Genomic DNA, 18,137 nt, shown 5'->3' on the forward strand with positions numbered 1-18,137 from the left:
TGATATCAACGGCAACATAAAGAGGGCGCCTTTACAAACCTTCAGCAAGGCAGACAGTCACTGCATACTACCAGGTTCTTGACAGGGCATATTAGAAATACATTTATAACAATTACCTTCCACAGGCAAGTAACACTGAGATGCTGTACCACAGCATGTATATGGGAATTCAATTTAATGGACAGCAAGAATTTTCTTGTAGTGGCCACTAAGTTTTTCAATAAGAAAAAAACTGCTGTTCTACTAGAGTTCATCCTTGTGAATACTCTTCCTACACTAGTGCTCAGGTCCTAAGAGAATGATTTAGCTGTTGGGTTGCACTAGGCCCTGGGCCATTGGGGCTTTCCACGCCTGATTTCTGAACAGCATAATCATAGACCATTGTAACGTGCCACATCTTTCTTTTACGGACTTGACCAGCTTGTCACATATATCACCTACATGTCCCACTGAGCAAGCCAGAATCATGAAAAGCAGTTTCAGACAACAGACTTAGTAGAACCCTGCTATAGATCTGTGCAGGACACACTGTGTGCACATTGCTGAATACAGACATTATGTATAGCGTTTAAAAGAGAGGATGCTGGCTGTATTACTTTTCTGTCCTCCCTAACACCTAAACTAGCAAAGAACACATTACAATCTCATGCACAGTCTGCTTCAATCTGAAAGGATGGTACATGCATAAATTACGTAAAAGTCACAATAATGAAGTCTACAAAATTTAAGACAACTTGCGGCACCATATATTCACATTATAAGCAAAAAAATATGGTCAAAGAACATTAAGGTTCCAAAGTCAAGCATTCAAAAGTTAGGTAATGCCAGAATTAAAGTCATCTGTGTGACTTTAATGTGGCCCCCTTGCGTACGCATTACGATACAGTCTTTAATTACATTACCAAGTACCGTTTTCCCCCACATTTTCCTGCCTCATTCACTGCACAGAATGGATGGTGCTCCGGTAATGGGCAGAAGAGGTTACTCACTTTGTGCAGTAACCACAGGTCTTCGAAATGTGTCTCCCTATGCGCATTCCACTTCAGGTGCCCATGTGCCTCTCAAGCCCTTGATTGGAGATTTTCAGTTAGCAGTGTCCATTCAGCCCATGCATGCATCCCAGGCCTCCTCATGCCAGACACCAAGACTTTATAGGGGTGTGTGGGTGAACTGCCCTCAATTCCTTCTCCCGCCAGATGTCCCCTAGCAGAGAGGAAGAAGGGCGGGTCATGGAGCACCCACAGGGGGACACATCTCGAAGAACAGTAGTTACTGCACAAGGTGACTGCAACTTCTTTGAGCAGTGTCCCTATGGACGCTCCACTTCATGTGACTTCTGAGCAGAATCCACAGATGGAGGAGGGAGTTTCAAAATTGAGACCAGAACTGAAGATACCACTGCAGAAACAAATGTCACATTTTTTTTTTTTTTTTTGTTAATGGAGATATCCCATCTCCTAGAACTGGAAGGGACCTTGAAAGGTCATCGAGTCCAGCCCCCTGCCTTCACTAGCAGGACCAAGTACTGATTTTGCCCCAAATCCCTAAGTGGCCCCCTCAAGGATTGAACTCACAACCCTGGGTTTAGCAGGCCAATGCTCAAACCACTGAGCTATCTCTTCCCCCCCCCAAACTGGAAGGGACCTTGAAAGGTCATCGAGTCCAGCCCCCTGCCTTCACTAGCAGTACCAAACACTGACTTTGCCCCAGATCCCTAAGTGGCCCCCTCAAGGACTGAACTCACAACCCTGGGTTTAACAGGCCAATGCTCAAACCACTGAGCGATCCCTCCCCTCAATTGGATCTGACAACATGGATCAGGGCGTGATGTTTTGAAAACATACATATTGAAGCCCAGATAGCAGCCCTACACAGCTCACAAACTGGCACATTCTTAAGTAATGCTTTAGATGTTGCCTATGATTTGGTCGAATGTGCTATCACCCTTGGGGGGTGGGGAGGATGAACGCTTGCATCCACATAACAAGTGATAATACATCCAGATATCCATCTCAATAGTCTCTGAGCAGAGATCGAGGACACCTTGGATCTACCTGTGAAGGAAATGAAGAGCTTAGGTGACTTTCTAAATGCTTGGTTCTATCTAAGTAGAAATCCAGTGCTCTTCTAACATACAGGGCAGGAAAATAGGATTCCTGCAGAGAGAAAGATGGAGCTTTGGAAAAACAACTGGTAAATGAATACATGGAGGTGGAAAAAAATGAAGGCGGAACTCCAACAGGACCTTAGGGATTCATTGTGTGAAGATAAAGACACTGTCCTTGAAGAATAACATAAAGGGGGAGATCTGCCATCAAGGCATCCATTTCCTCAACCCTATGAGCCAACGTGATGGCTACTAAAAAGAATGTTTCCATGCATAAATGGAGCAGAAGACAGGCTGCCATTGGTTCAAATGGAGGTCACATAAAGAAACTGAGCACCAAATTGAGGTGCCAGATTGGGGTGGGGTCCCTAACCTGGAGGGTAGAGATTCTCCAAACCCTTAATAAACCCAAATGATACCAGGTGAGCAAAATGGAGGATTCTTCTACAAAAGGATGAAAGGCTGATATTACTGCCAAGAGGAGCTTAATTGAACTAATCGAGAACCCTGATGTCTTCAGAACCAACAGATTATCCAAGATAACTGAAAGTAGCACCGAATCAGGCAGAAGGTGGCAACAACATCACCCGAATGGAAGACTCTCTTCCATTTCTGCAGGTAAGCCAGACCGGCTGACCTCTTTCTACTATTCAGTAACACCCGTTGCTCTTCCATAGAGCAGGGGGATTCTAACCCCATGAACAATCAAGGAGCCACATTCTGAGGCAGAGTAGCATTAGAGTGGGATGAGGCACATGACACACATCCTGTGACAGAAGATGAGGAATGTTCGGGAGACTGAGCGACTACTAGGAGAACTTTGGCCAGGCCTGTCTGATTTTGTTCATCACCCTCAGTATCAGCGGCATTGGGGGGGGGGGGGGGAAACACACAGAACCGACCCTTCTTTGAAGGTAGAAGAAAGGTATCTCCCATAGACTGATGTCCCAGACCTCTTCTTGAGCAGAAAAGAGGGCACTTCCTGTTTCTGTAGGTTGATAAAGCTACGAATATATTAATGCCATTAGTCCCAATAAATACCCCAAGTGATGAAACAAATGATAAATCACTCTCAATTTCACTTCCACGATTTATCAAAATATTTTACTAAGAGTGAAATTAACAGATCATAGTTACCTTATTACACATTAACATATTTCAAAGTGTGAAGCTGATCAAAGAACTTACTGATCATTTGACCATTTATGAGAAATAAAAGCAGATTTTCTAATTATTCTAAACCCCTAGGATAAGAACATTAGAAACTGATAAACTACCAAAAAATCATCAATTAAACCTTTAGGATCTAGAAAGACAAGCAGAGTAGGGCAATGTGAAGGAGTTGGCCAGCAGTACTAAGTAGTGGAGATTTAGGGCCAGATCCTCGCCTGGTGTTTGTCGACATAGCACCATTGACTACTGGCCCTTACGCCTTAATTAAGCTGATTGCCTCCATAAAGGTTGGTCCAGTGAACTTCCTGAAGCGTCACTACAGCCACAGAAGTTAGTCAGAAGGCTTTTTTTCTACCTGCAATAATGACATGAGGGATTGAGTGGCAGCCCCTTCATCATAAATCTGTATGTTGTCCCCTCCCTAACTCCTGTTCCTCCTCTTCCACCCACTCAAAGCCCTCAGAGGTTGCCTATATCCCTTATCTGTCCTGATTGACTTACTCTATCCTTCTATGTCTCTAGGATGCTGGTTTTCCTCCTGTAGTATTCTGTTGCCTCTGCCCACTCCATTTCCGTCTCGCATGTTCCATTATCTCCCTCTTGCTGTCCTGCCCGCGGGCGGGGAGGGGGTCAATTTTCTCTTGCAACCGTGCAGTGGCTTTATAACATGTCATTACTAAATGCTTTGTTACCAATGAGATCTAAAAGCACTACGCAGACTGACAGTTCAAAGGGGAAGGCAAAGGATGTACTTGCAACGTTGAAGGTGTAGGAGGGGAAAAGGAAACTTGACTTATGACATAAAGGAGAGGGTTGCTTAACCCAGGGGTTTTCAACTATTTAATAGCATGAATTAGCTCTTAAGAAAGAGACTGTCTTGTGGCCCACCTCTCTTCCCAACTTCCTAATCACAATGCCACTTACAACTGTGCGCATTTCCACTGCTGTTTCTTGCATTGAAAAATATTAGTAAACTATTTAGGTATTTCTACTAACTGTCTTTTAAGTAATATGTGTTCTTTAAAAAAAAATCATCATACATTCTCCAGGAGAGTCTACTGTCCTGAAGACAAAATAACTCAAAGGAACAGCCACTTCACAGTTAAACTGCCCCTCCTCCCTGAAGCATATATGTAAAAGAGAACTTTGTTTCTTAAACATGTCAAATTTTGGTCTCCTGACGTTATTGTGTCCATTTTCTTCATAGACTTTCATTTTTTCACTCCAATGAAATCCTTCAGTATTTTGAAGTAGTGTTGGATAACAATATTTGTAAGCACAAGGCTTCATTTAAACGAAGTCATAATAGCTATTCACTTACACTACCACCCGTTCTTAATTGGATAGATATCTAGTTCGTATTGTTGTACTAGCTCAAGGACAGTCATTCACTTGAAAATTGTTCAGCTGTGAATGCATTTCTTCTTGTTCCATGAGCATACTTTATCTATTTTAGCGACAGGGACGAAAGGCTGCAGAGGAAAATGACTATTTTAAATTCATTACTTGATTCAGACTATCTCAGTCAGTTTTTCAAAAACACGCTCTTTGTGCTGCAAGACGACCATGTTTTTCAGTTCAGTTTTTTGTTCTTCACAAAAGAACAGGAAGTCTGAGAGAGCTGCTTTTAAAATCCTCGCTAATGACACACTCACATGTAAAGTCCATCTACCGTGATGAGAGCAGTATTTCTCAATAGAAATCAACACTTCAGACTTTTTATAAAGTTGTGTCAACTACACCAAGCCATCATTAAAAGTAGTCACTAGTGAATCTGAAACTTAGTGTGTGTAAACTGACATACGGATCTTGGAAACTACTGTACAGGTTTAAAAGCTGTGGCTGAGAGTTTGAGGGGTGGTTGGAAAGAAAAGAAGAAATGGAAAGGAAGGTAAGATCAAGAGACAAAAGGTGTTAATGCATTAGTCTTTCACCTCTGGAGCTACAGATGGGTGCAAATGCACTTACCAGTAGGTCACAGTTTTATGGGCACATATTAACTCCCAGTTACAAAGCTACCCAGAACTGACAGTGCCTGCTCAAGTGAGGCCTGCGACTAAAAGTGCAGAAGGGCTGCAGGTCAGAGCGTGCCTATACAAACTGGCAGCACTGGGTGAAGAAGATGGCGCAGTGCTATGTTTGGCATGAGCAGGCATAAGTGCAAGTATTACTTCAAATGTTAACTTCATTGATAAAATCTATAGTCTGTTTAGAATGACATCTAACAAACTATGATAAAATAACACTAGGATTGCAAAGTCAAGAATCCAGAAGTTAGGAGATGGCAGTTCAGCTCCCTTGTGCATGTGCATTATGACAGTCTTTAATTATATGCCCACATACTATTTTTTCCAACAGGACCCATGCCTTATTCAGTGCACAAAATAACAGCTGTTCAATATTTTGTTTGCTCGCCACTGTTCAATTTTAGGTCTTATTTACTGTACACTATCCAAACCCTACTTGGGAGGCAGAATTATTTGCTTCCTCATGGACTTTTCTGTAGCCCTCATCACTACAGTATCTAAGGGCTTTACAAATATTAATGAATTTATTTTCACAGCACCCCTGTGAGGCAAGGTGGTATAACTATCCCCATTTTACAGATCGGGAACTCAGGCACAGAGTGATTAAGGCTGAATGTGTCCACTAATTTTGGATGCCCACTTTGAGATGCTTAGGACCTGATTTTTCATAGTAATTAGCATTAGCATTTCATAGCACTTCAGTTGCAGCTGTAAATGCTTAACACTTCTGCAAATCAGACCCCGGGGTATTAAGCCAGGCACCCACAAAATAACAAACACATAATTAGTGACCACCTATGAAAAGTTTGATTTTAAGTGACTTGCCCAGCATCACATAGGAAGTCTGTGTCAGAGGCAAGGACAGATTCAGATTCTCCAGGGCAACAAAATTCCACCGCTTCAACCACGAGACCATCCTTTCTCCTTCTCTTTTCAACTTCTGCAAGAAATGAGGCAGCCATCCTACAAATAAACAGCCTCTCACTATACAATCTAGAGCATTCCCAGAGCAGGTCCATCCTATGCACTCAATGAGGTACGGTGCTGTGGAAAAAATAGTATTTAATAATATGATCACACTATGATAATAGGGCCAAATGAAGGCTGCACAGACACAAAGGTTGCACTGGGAAAAATTCACTCGGTGATAGATACAGAATATCAAAAATTTCAGCCCAAATGTTTAAATTTTAGCAAAGCTGTAAGCAACTAAATACAGGCTCTCACAGTGGGAAGTGTCGGGCAATCCTAACTTTAGGCAGCACCACCAGCTTTGCCTATAACACAAGCTCTCTCTCAGAGAGAGTGTCATCTTTTGTGTTTTGTACAAAATCAAGTACACCGACGGCTCTCAATAAAAACATACTGATAGGAACAAATGAGTTGTCATATTGGATTAGTTCTGTCTCCTAAGCGTCTAGTAGATGCAACTATGAAGTGCTAGGGGATAGATTTGTTATAACAAATACTCAATACACATTTCACCACCTAATTTGAATGCCTACGTTTAGAAACATTGTCACTTTTGTATTTGGACCAAGGGCTTAAACAAAGAAAAAGAAAAAGACGAACAAACGCGCAAAACTACTTATTTGATCAAATTAATAGCTTAGGGCTCTCAAGATGTCTGCTTTATTCATAATAGTCTCGCTTCCAGAAGAACACAGCCTGCAGAAAAGTCATCAGGAAAAGTAAAGTTGACAAACATTAACAATTAAGAAAGTTGTTAAGGTTCCCAGAGGGAGGGATAAGGTATCTATAGTAGAAGGCATAAAAGGAAGTTGGCCTTAGAGAGAAAAAAACTGCTTTTGGAAGAGGAGAAGATACAGTCACAACCTAAATACAAATGGATGATACTAGCTAGTGACAAAATGAAACTTTAAAGTACGTCCTAATAGAAAATTAGAGATTATGGAATTTTCATAACCAAAATAAATCCTTTTTCATACAGCAATGTAGGGCTTGCCGTTCAAAGGTTTCAAGGCTTTAATCATGACCTGCAGACATGACTGACAAAGGTTCATGCCTTGAAATACTACATCTACAGAAGCCGTGTTCTGGGAAGAACAGTCTTTTTGAAGGATTTGCCCTGTCTTCTGAAATAGAAAAATCTAGCCAAGAGGGGTCCAAGAAAGGGATACTTACAGATGCTAGATAGCTGAAAACCAGAAATGTAACAAAGAGGCTAAGTTGAAAAGTATTATAAAAATAAGAAGAAAAAAGGAGGGACCTGACCTCAATTGGAGAATTTTGATAGCATTTTCCAAGAGGTTGCATTATCCTACCTATGTGGATTGGTATGGTGGCATTTGGAAGTGAAAGGCAGCAGGTAAGCCTAGAAAGAATAGAGTACCTAAAATGTATGAGCAGGTCTCCCACAAGTTGAGTACAAATGTCAATCTTTCCAATTCAAGGAGGAAAGAATAATTCTGAAATTCTCTTCATCAACAGATTCAATGTTCTAGGATCAAATAGTATGGGCCACCTGATTTTGTTGGGATAAGTAAGTATCAATTGTATTTAGTATTAACATCGGCCCAATTTCAATTTGGAGCAACAGGTTTTTGCTCAAGAACAAAGAAGGGTCTGTCTTACTGCAACACAATTTAGTGAGAAGGTTCCCAGCAAAAGACGTCCCCATTTGTCCATTCCAACCACCCATTGCATTGTCAGACACGTAGACTGTGGACTCTCTGTGGCTGGCCCTGTTTGTCAACCAACTGCACAGAGCCTGGCACAATGGGGCCATAATCCTACTACTGAAGTTGTTGGTACTACTAAAATATCAAATTAGTGTCGCCAACCCTCGGTGCACTCAGCCACCACTTGCTATAATAAATTATAAGTAGCCCCTTGTTCACAGAACATAATCTCTATAAACTCTAAATACCCTGCCTGGTCGTGATTTTTAAACACGCACTGTCTTCCAATACGTTCAGGCTTTAGTTGGAATCCTATAGCTCCAAAGCAGAGAATAGCTTAAAATTAACAGCTACGGTATTCAGAGATGGTCAAGAATGGAGTGAGAAGAAAATGGTTATAGAAAGTTACTATTTTACAATAGATTCACTCTGGAATTGTCAAATAAGAGCCCAAGGGAATTGTATACCCAATTCCCAGTGAAAGTCAATGGAAGTTAAGTGCCTAACACCCATGGGCCTTTTTGAAAATCCAAGTCTCCGTAATTCAGAAAAACTAAAGATGCATTAACTGACATATTGACTGATTCAAATACTGCCCTTTAATTCTTGTGAGTTTCTCTTCTTACCAAAGAGATTAATTAGTTGATTATAGGTTAAAACACCCCTTCTTACACATGCTAAAGGGCTGGCCTTAATCCTCAATTACACCCACGTATTGGATCATTTCTCTTTTCAGTGGATTTCCAAATCACTACAAACATTTCTTGCTTAAAGAAGTTTTTTTTTGCAGTTTGATAAAGGAACTTATGAAGTCACCTTGTACAACTACCCCAGAGTGGGCTCCCTGTTAATGTTAAATACTTTATTTCCCCTTATTCTAGCATAAAACAGGACAAAAGAAAGAATCATATGAAGAGTCACTAAACAAAACCAACGTATCAGTAGTTGGAAAGGTCCATTCTTTTAATATCTTCAGTGATCCCCCAAGGACTTCACATTTTATTTTTTAATCTCTGAAGACGACATAAGGTCCATTAAATAAAAATGGGGATGATCTTTTCTACTGACAGGCTAACAGGATCTGAAACTAGACTGACCAAATATAGAAAAGGCGAACTTGGTAAATTGTGATTACACAGTCCATTGGATTTATTGGTGAGAGACGCTGTTGCATGTGTTTGGACTTTGATGATTAGATTGGAAACCATAAGCCACAGTTGTGTGTGTGCGTGGTTTTTTGCAATAAGGTCCTGAGCATCATCATAACAAGTAAAGTGGAACACTTTGAGATATTTGTCATGCCATGGAAAACAGGCCAGGAGCAACAGAAGAATCAGTAATCTTCAGTAAAAGAAGAATACTGCAACTCTCCTCTTCCATAGTACATTCCACTTATGATTTTGATGAAAACCGCAAGACAATTTTATAACATCACCACCTCATGTTTTAGAGCATCACTCTACCATTCAGATAGGAGAACATTCAAAATTAAAAACTGTAATTAATTAATTAAAAACGTTTCAAAGTCTGTTTGCTCAGTTCACGTTTCACTGCAAGGCAAAAGTAGCTAACTGAAAAAACCCATACCTGTGGCCTCATTCTTGGATTCCATCTGATGTAGTAATTTACCCACAGTTCCAAATGGTTCAGACTGGCAACAGGATACAGGACGTGGTTTTCATAGTTTACATAGAAAGGATTAGTAAATTCATCTAGTTGACTGTTAATGTAGGACCATAAAGATATAGTCTTTGTATTTATCTCCTGAATAAATAAAAAGAATGGTATTTTAGTATACAGGGATAGCTCAGTGGTTTGAGCATTGGCTTGCTAAACCCAGGGTTATGAGTTCAATCCTTGAGGGGGCCACTTAGGGATCTGGGGCAAAATCAGTACTTGGTCCTGCTAGTGAAGGCAGGGAGCTGGACTTTCGGGGTCCCTTCCAGCTCTATGAGATAAATAAATATAAGGAGATATACCTATTTAAACAGCTGTAAGTCTTAAACATAGTTGCAAGATTTTCATTTCCCCACAAAACTGTTCAGGAGCAGAATGGAGATTCTGGTATATTTGGGGGCTATTTTGCTTTTTGAGCAGATGAGTGTTACACTGCTTATAACCCTGCCGTGGTCACGATAGCCGGTCATATCCATAACAACACACTGACCAACCCAAAATGTGACAAAATTAAATTAGCTAGAATCAGTGAAGAGCAGAATGTATCCTTTGGAATAACCAGTACAGTATTTGAGGAAAGTGAGTGTCATTTATTTTTTCCTCTGTCTGCTTACAGCCATCTAAATAATGCACTTTTAATTAAGTGTCCAGTTTTAGCTTTATATGCACTTTTAAAAAACTATATAATAAAAAAAAATCACAATAAAACCATAAAATCAAGAATTCAGATTCTGAAACCGTATCAGCTTTATCTTGCAATTTTATACCCCTTCAATACTATAAAGCATCTGTTTCTACTACAGCTGTGTGTTAAATTGCTCTTTTCTTTCTTTCTTTTTTTTTTTTTTTTTTTAAGGGAGCTGCATCCAATTATCCACTTGTGAAAGAAAGCTGTCTGGTAATCACGTACTTACTGAGAATGTATTATTTAGCTCCATCTTGTGGTGTACACATGCAATTTGTTGTACTAGATAAGCCAGCCAAGCCAGAAAAATACCAAAGCTAAACTGGTGTATGCATGCAATTTGTTGTACTAGATAAGCCAGCCAAGCCAGAAAAATACCAAAGCTAAACACAAACACTAAGGGACGGTTAATTATTTTACTGAAAGCATGAAGTGTGATGGAGAGGAGAAGGCCAACCACAAATGTACGTTTTAAGCATAGTAATAATACTTTGAGACTGGATGAAGCATGCTGTAGAAGGTGAAAAGTGCTTCAGAGTGCTAGTGCTAACTTCACTAACATTAAAATATTTTAAATTCTCTCCCATCCTTCAACCTCATGTTCCATCGTCAATAATCAAATCCTGCTTCAAATGATGCCCCAGTCTGCAGTGTACTGGTAACGTCACATCAACCATGGAACTCCTTTACAGATGGCCAAGAGAATTTTGGTAAGAAGCGTTTCAGAGGTTTGTGCATGGGCTGGGACATCATCTGGAACAGCAGTTCATGATCTACAATGAGGTGGAAGGTGTAGAGCCTAACATAATTAGAAAAATGTTTTAATTCAACAATGTTGTGGAGTGGCCCTTCATCTGGTTATGGGGATGTTTGGAACATACTTCTCATATAGCTATAACATTAAATTCATTTCCAGGCCAGCTCTAGAGGCTTAGATGACAATAAATTCCACTAAAACACAGGCTCAAATGTTCTTCTGTCTCATACTCTAAGCACCTCTGCATGAAATCATCATGTCAAACAGAAGCAAGTGTAGAACTTACCTCTTTTAATCGCTCTTGTTCACAGTTGTATAAAAAAGTCCCAAAGAGACAACTATAAAGGTGATCCAAAATGGTGATCAGAAATAGTTCATTGAATTCAAAGGCTGCAGGAAACTTTAAAAAAATATATAGATTTTTATGTATTAAAGTTATTTTAAACTTTTATTATCCATAATAAAGAGAAGCAGCCTTATAAATAAGGTAACAACCAAGAAATTCACACAAAAAAAGGATGATTTTTTGGAAAAGTGGGTTTTACATCTATTGACAATTTTAAGAAATGCTAAGCAATTTTGATAATCTCCATTGTACTTAGATAGTGCTTTTCATTGCAAATCTAATGACACTTTACTAATATTCCTAAGCAAGTGTTATATCCATTGTTCTAACAATTGAGACACAAACATGGAGTGATCTGCGAACGTTAACAGTGACACCCAGCAACAGGACCAAGAAGCCCTAACTGGCAGTGTCCTGCAAACAATGCATCAAGTTATTTGCTTTGTTATAGAATGCCATCTTAAAAAAAACCACTTTTGGCATTTAAGAGCTTTATTTACTAAACTAATGTACAATAAATTGAATAGTGAAGATTATTGCATGTACAATGTGTTTAATAGTAAATATGTATTTAAAAATACTTCCTTCTCGTTCCACCCAGTTTACATTGTCCCCTAATTCTCCCCTTGAGTTTATTATCCACTATGTAGAATAATCCTCTAATCCATCTTCCTTTTCATATTAAAATGTAAATCCTTCACATCTGGAAGGAAAGAAATATTATGCCAATACTCACCATTACATACTTTCTTCATAACTAACTAGAGGTTTTAAAGTACCTACGACTATATATATATATATATATATATATATAGTAAAATTACAGAATGTTTAACAATTATGAAACAAAAATCCAAGACACCTGCAATTTTAAGAGCCCTACACATTGAAAGAATTAATAAATAAAACTACAAAGGCTGGTACTCATTCAAATGAGAAAGGATTCTCTCAATAATCAGATTAAGTATTCTGTGATTGTCCACAACTGCCCCGTCCATAGGACAAAGTAATTCTTCCCCTAGATAGTATGGGGATAGACTCAAAGAGTTACAGAGAAAGGAAAATACTTTTTAAACAGGAGAAGAAATTTTTTTTAAAAGAGTGGAGTATTCTTCTATGAAAAAAGCAGCACCTCAATAATGAGAAGTCTTTGCAGAGTCTCAGATGGTAGCTTTCTAGATTCATACTGTCAGGAAGCTGAAGTGAGTATTTAAGACATGGATCAAGCAACATTCCAAGTTTCTTTTCCTTTTTGTTTCAAAGAAAAACATTTTAAAAAGGCACAACTATAAACTATCCCAATGCAAAAAAAAAAGACAGGAAGAATAGTAAGAGGCCAAAATACGGCTCCATCAGGAGCTCTAGAATGACCTGAAAATCAAAAAGGAATCCTACAAAAAGTGGAAACCTGGACAAATTACTAAGGAGTACAAAAGAGCAGCACGAGCATGTAGGGACAAAATCAGAAAGGCTAGGGCACAAAATGAGTTACACCTAGCAAGGGCTGTCAAAGGCAATAAGAAGAAGTTCTATAAGTACATTAGGAGCAGGAGAAAGACAAGAAGTACTGTAATTTCCTCTACTTAGCAGGGAAGGAATGCTAATAACATCAAGAAGGCTGAGTGTTTAATGCCCATTTTGCTTCAATCTTTACTACAAAGGTGGTGACCAGATACTCAACACAATTAATATTAACAACTAGGGGGAAGGAACGCAAACCAAAATAGGGAAAGAACAAGTTAAAGAATATTTAGATAAGTTAGATATATTCAGGTCAGCGGGGCCTGATGGAATTCATCCTAGGGTATCTAAGGAACTAACTGAACCAATCTTGGAACCGTTAGCAACTACCTTGGAGAATTTATTAAGGATGGATGAGTTCCCAAAGGACTAAAAAGGGCAAATATAGTACCTATCTTTAAAAAGGAGACCTGGGTAATTATAGGCCAGTCAGCCTAACATTGGTACCTGGAAAGATACTGGTACAAATGATTAAACAATCAGTTTGTAAGCATTTAGAGAATAATAGGAGTATAAGGAATAGCCAAAATAGATTTGTCAAGAACAAATCATGCCACACTAACTTAATTTGCTTTTTTGACAGGGTTGGTGGCCTAGTGGATGGGGGAAGCAGTAGAGGTGATATATCTTGATTTTAGTAAGGCTTTCAACAGAGTCACTCAACATTCTCATAAGTAAACTAGGGAAATGGGGCCCAGATTAAATGACTATAAGGTGGGTGCAAAACCAATCGAAAGACCATACTCAAAGAGTAGTTGTCAGTGGTTCAGTATCAAACAGGGAGGGCAAATCTAGTGGGGTGTGGCAGGGTCAGCACTGGGTCTCGTACTATTCAATATTTTCATTAGTGACTTAGATCAGGGGGTGGTAAATGCCCTCAATAAGGCTTCTTTAAAATACAGCCAGCTCTCCTGGACTCCTTGCCCCCTCATATTAGCCTCCCAGGGGATCCTGCCCATCAGTTCCCAAAGGGAGTCTAAGTCTGCTTTTCTGAAGTCCAGGGTCCTATGATTTAGATGAGATATTAGGAAAAGCTTTCGAACTAGAAAGGTAATTAAGCTCTGGAATCAGCTACCAAGAGAGGCTGTGGAATCATCATCACTGAACAGGTTGGAAAACACCTCTCAGGGATGGTCTCGGTTTCCTGCCCCAGTGCATGGGGCTGGACTTGATGACCTCTTGAGGTCCCTTCCAGCCCTACATTACTATGATCCTATGATTTAACACCTCTGCACCGGGTGGCTCAAGAGTTAGTTCAACTATCAAAGCCTTTTACCCACTTATGGATTTAGCTCAGAGGACTAACCTAGCAATTGTGACTGGGCATGAACCAAATGATCCAAAAAAGACTCTCTCAGCCTGATCTATGATTTATAAAGGAATTTTTTTTTTATTTTGAAAGTGAGGAGTTGGATGACATGGATCATTTAAGTTTATAAATAACAGAAGTCTCTGGATTTTAAGAAACGCTTTGCCTTTAAACAAATGGAATTAAGATCCTAGCTCCATTTAACCATGTTAGTGATAGAGCTGTGTTGTGTAGAAAATATTGATATAAACTTAAAAAAGCTCAAGTAACCTGGTCTGGAAAAACTGAGGTATGAATAAAATCCACAGGTTCCCCGAACTCACCCAGTCTCCACCTTCCCAGAGCAGCAGCGAGACACAGATGAATAAAGATAGCGTGCAAAGGTTCAAAGTGAGATATTAGAAACAGCTTTCAAGACAAAGCATCCTCTGAAGGGATTTTCTTTAACTGATTTAATGAGCCCTGTCACATAAGGGTTCTAAGCTGTGATGGTTCCATACTAATCAGATGCATACTGACATGGCAGCTAGTAAGATCCAGTGAAGCATATTCAAAATTCCATATGCCAGTGATGGCACTGTGACTAATTATTTATAAAGTGATAGTACTATTGAACCCCCATTTCTGGATAGAACCCCATCTCTGTTGGAAACCTGGTGTACCTAGACTGTAAAGCTTCTATTACTGTTGCTGAAAAATCACTGACCTAAAAATTCTTTCCTCTCAATTTCCAAGCTCATTAGTGTCTGCTTGAGGATACAGATGGAAAAATTCCCCAAGTGAAAATTTCATTTCCCACCAATCCACTAATTCTGAGAAAATATCCAGTCCATTAGAATCTGTCATCTGGTGCTGTTGGACTTCATTATTTATTTCAGTAAGTGAGCTATGTGAAGAAAGCTACAGAACATTTCTCAATTTAAGGTGACTGATGATGCTCAATTGAAGTTGATTCTGAAGCCCACAAAGGAAGGTTGCTGTTAAATGTTGTGATTAATAGGCCTGCCCTGCACTGCAGTAATATTTTAAGCTGGAACACTCACTCTCCTGGAAGTGGATTGAGACAATCTGCTTGAGCACTGTACATCCCAAGAGAGTACATTGTTAAGATTAATGAAAAGTGCATCTCTGGCTGGAGACAAGTCCTGGTTGTTACCACATAGAGGGACATTATCTTCACACCCACTTGAATATATTTTGCTTATATCTGGGCTGCTGAATATTAGACGTGGCATGATATTACTGGAACTGCAGTGATTCCAAGCAGATTTACAGGCTACTTCATAGTATTATTGTTTCATCTCTCTTGAACTACTACCAGGGCCGGCTTTTCTGCCACCCCAAGCGTCAAAAAAAAAAAAAAAAAAAAAAAAAAAAAAGATGACGAGCAGCGGCACTTCAGCGGCAGCTAAATCACACCGCTTCTTCGGCGGCGGGTCCTCCCTCTCTTCCTCTTCGGCGGCAATTTGGTGGCAGCTCAAAGAGGAAGAGAGGGAATGAGGGACCCGCCGCTGAATTGCCAAAGACCCAGACGTGCTGCCCCGATACTGGGACGGAATGCTGCCCTTTGAATTGGCCGCCCCAAGCACCTGCTTCCTACGCTGGTGCCTGGAGCCGGCCCTGACTACTACAGATTACAGGAGGACTTTACGATTTAAAGTTTGTGTCAGTCATGATTATTAGAATCACTTAAAGCAGCAGTTCGTAACTGGGGGCTGTGAATAGGTTTCAGGGGGTCCGCCAAGCAGGGATGGTGTCAGACTCGCGATGACCCAGGGCTAAAGCCCTGGAGCCCCATGGGGCCGGAGTCCAGGAGTTCCACTGACCCATGGAGGCTGAAGCCTCACCTCCCTGCCACCTGGGACTGAAGCCAAAACCTGAGCAACTGAGCTTTGCAGGGGCCTCTGTGGCGCGGACTCCCCAGTGACATCAGGCCCCGGGCAATTGCCCTGTTTGCTACACCCTAGCACTGACCCTGGCTTTTATATGCAGAAAAACAGTTTTTGTAGCACAGGTGGGCCATGGAGTTTTTATAGCATGTTGTGTGCGGGGCCTCAGAAAGAAAAAGGTTGAGAACCCCTCACTTAAAGCATATGTTCTTTATTAAGAGCCAGCATCATTTATCTCAAGTTCTACATTACTCTGTGTGTGTGTCATCAAGGCTAGGAAAACACAGAAAAATGTATAACTGCTAAGGATTGAGGTTCATTGTTAAGGTTCTGGAGCTATTCAGGAATTCATATTGGAAAATTAGGAATTCTCTCATCTCACCAAAAGTGCATGTTTCAAAAATGTACATGTGCTGCAGTCTGCTAGAACTGAAAAATATGTGAATAAGACCATTTTATGAATGTGTTCATTTTTGCCTGTTACAGCCTTAATATTTTTTCAATGCTGTGGCTGTTCAGGAACTTCAGAACTCAGTCTGGATTCAGATGTAAATTTGCAAATTGTTGCACAGTCCTTTTACTAGAGGAGAACTAAACAGTTTATAGCAAAAAATAGGAGGCAGCAAGGGAGATCACAAAAATAGAGAAGGCTGTTCTGAATTAACTGTCTCCCTGAAGGATTTTTGTTCCTTCCAGATGTTTAGAACTAAGTTTTTTCTGCTGGGTACTTGCTCTAGGCTTTCCTCAGAGGCAGAGACAAAGTTTTAAATGTTTTTCCAACCATACTGCAATAGCATATAAATACTGAAATATACGTGTATACAAAGAGTGGGAAATTCTCTAGCAGGAAATCTTAAAATATTTTATGAAACTTTGATACCAATGAATTTACAAGAAGCCTTTTCAAAAAGATAAGCAGGATTGGAATGGAGGATTTGGGGGACAAGGGAGGAGGGCTCCTGGGATAGAAAGCTCTTAATTCCACCTTATTCTCCTGCTACAGCCCCCATCATATGTTGCAGAAGGTGGTCTTGCAGGAACAGTTTCTTTGTATTGTTACAGGAGGAAAGAGGCAGATGTCTACTATGCTTCAGCGGTCAAACGTTTTAAATTTACTTGGAAGCAAGGCTTTAGTTTGGACAACTTGATTTAGCAGCTCCAGTCAAGCCCAGTGTATAGAAGAATGGAAGATCCTACAAGAAATTCTAATCTATATTGAAGTTTATTTCCTGTGGAAGTGGAAGTAAGAGGAAAACTAGGTCTGTGATGGGTCAAGATAATGCACCTGTAAAATTTTGTTAGGACCATAACATTATGATATCCCCAAAACTACCCCCTTCAAAAAGGATCTTCTCCCAATTGTGATGTAAAGCTTGTGGTGGAAGGAGGAAAGCATATTTGAGCAGGTAAATATTGGAGTATATGTAAATTAGGAAATATTATTACACACATTTTAACCATGCAAGCATGTTTTTGAGACAACTAGATAAGTAGGTCCTCCCTGATTCACAATTAGATTGTATTTGTGCCATTTGTAAAATACAGATAATCTCTTGTGAACATACACTGACTGCACTGGTGAAACAGAAACAAAGGTACTTTGCCCTATTACTTCTCACTCATTTAATCAAAGAATTCTGGGAAAGAGAGATTCTAGAAGAAAATCTACTTGCACTGAACTGTCAGGGTAGGCCACTGTGCATATTTATTTATTTATTTATTTAAAGAAAATCTAACTTTTGAATTTGCCGTCACTGCTTATTTTAGTTAGGTTAAAAACAGTTGGGTAAAAAGCCATTTGACTCTATATTAGTTTTCACTTTAACCAAAATTTACAGAATTACATCTCTGCTTACTAATAAACTGAATGCTCAGCTTGCAAGACCTTACATAATATACAGTGGTCTAGTCACATCTGTTTCTAGCCACTGGGAAAACTAAACTTTAAGCAGGATGGGTTCAAAAAAGCAAGAGCCATTCATCCTATTCATTTTTCAATTTAAA

General features: G+C 39.8%; 1 protein-coding gene across 11 annotated transcripts in view; it reads right to left on the bottom strand.

Moving 5' to 3' along the window:
• The window catches only part of MTMR1 (myotubularin related protein 1), a 52,770-nt gene that overhangs the window by 2,717 nt on the left and 31,916 nt on the right, over positions 1-18,137 (bottom strand). For 10 of the 11 annotated variants that reach the window (XM_065557312.1, XM_065557315.1, XM_065557313.1 and 7 more), the window contains 2 exons: positions 11,355-11,468; positions 9,537-9,713 (listed from right to left, as the gene is read on the bottom strand). In XM_065557312.1, coding sequence (XP_065413384.1) covers positions 9,537-9,713; positions 11,355-11,468 — 291 coding nt within the window. The remainder of the gene's footprint in view (positions 1-9,536; positions 9,714-11,354; positions 11,469-18,137) is intronic. The other variant, XM_042851114.2, reaches the window with a different exon arrangement.

The sequence above is a fragment of the Chrysemys picta genome, chromosome 9, assembly GCF_011386835.1.
Source record: "Chrysemys picta bellii isolate R12L10 chromosome 9, ASM1138683v2, whole genome shotgun sequence".
Taxonomy (NCBI): domain Eukaryota; kingdom Metazoa; phylum Chordata; order Testudines; family Emydidae; genus Chrysemys; species Chrysemys picta.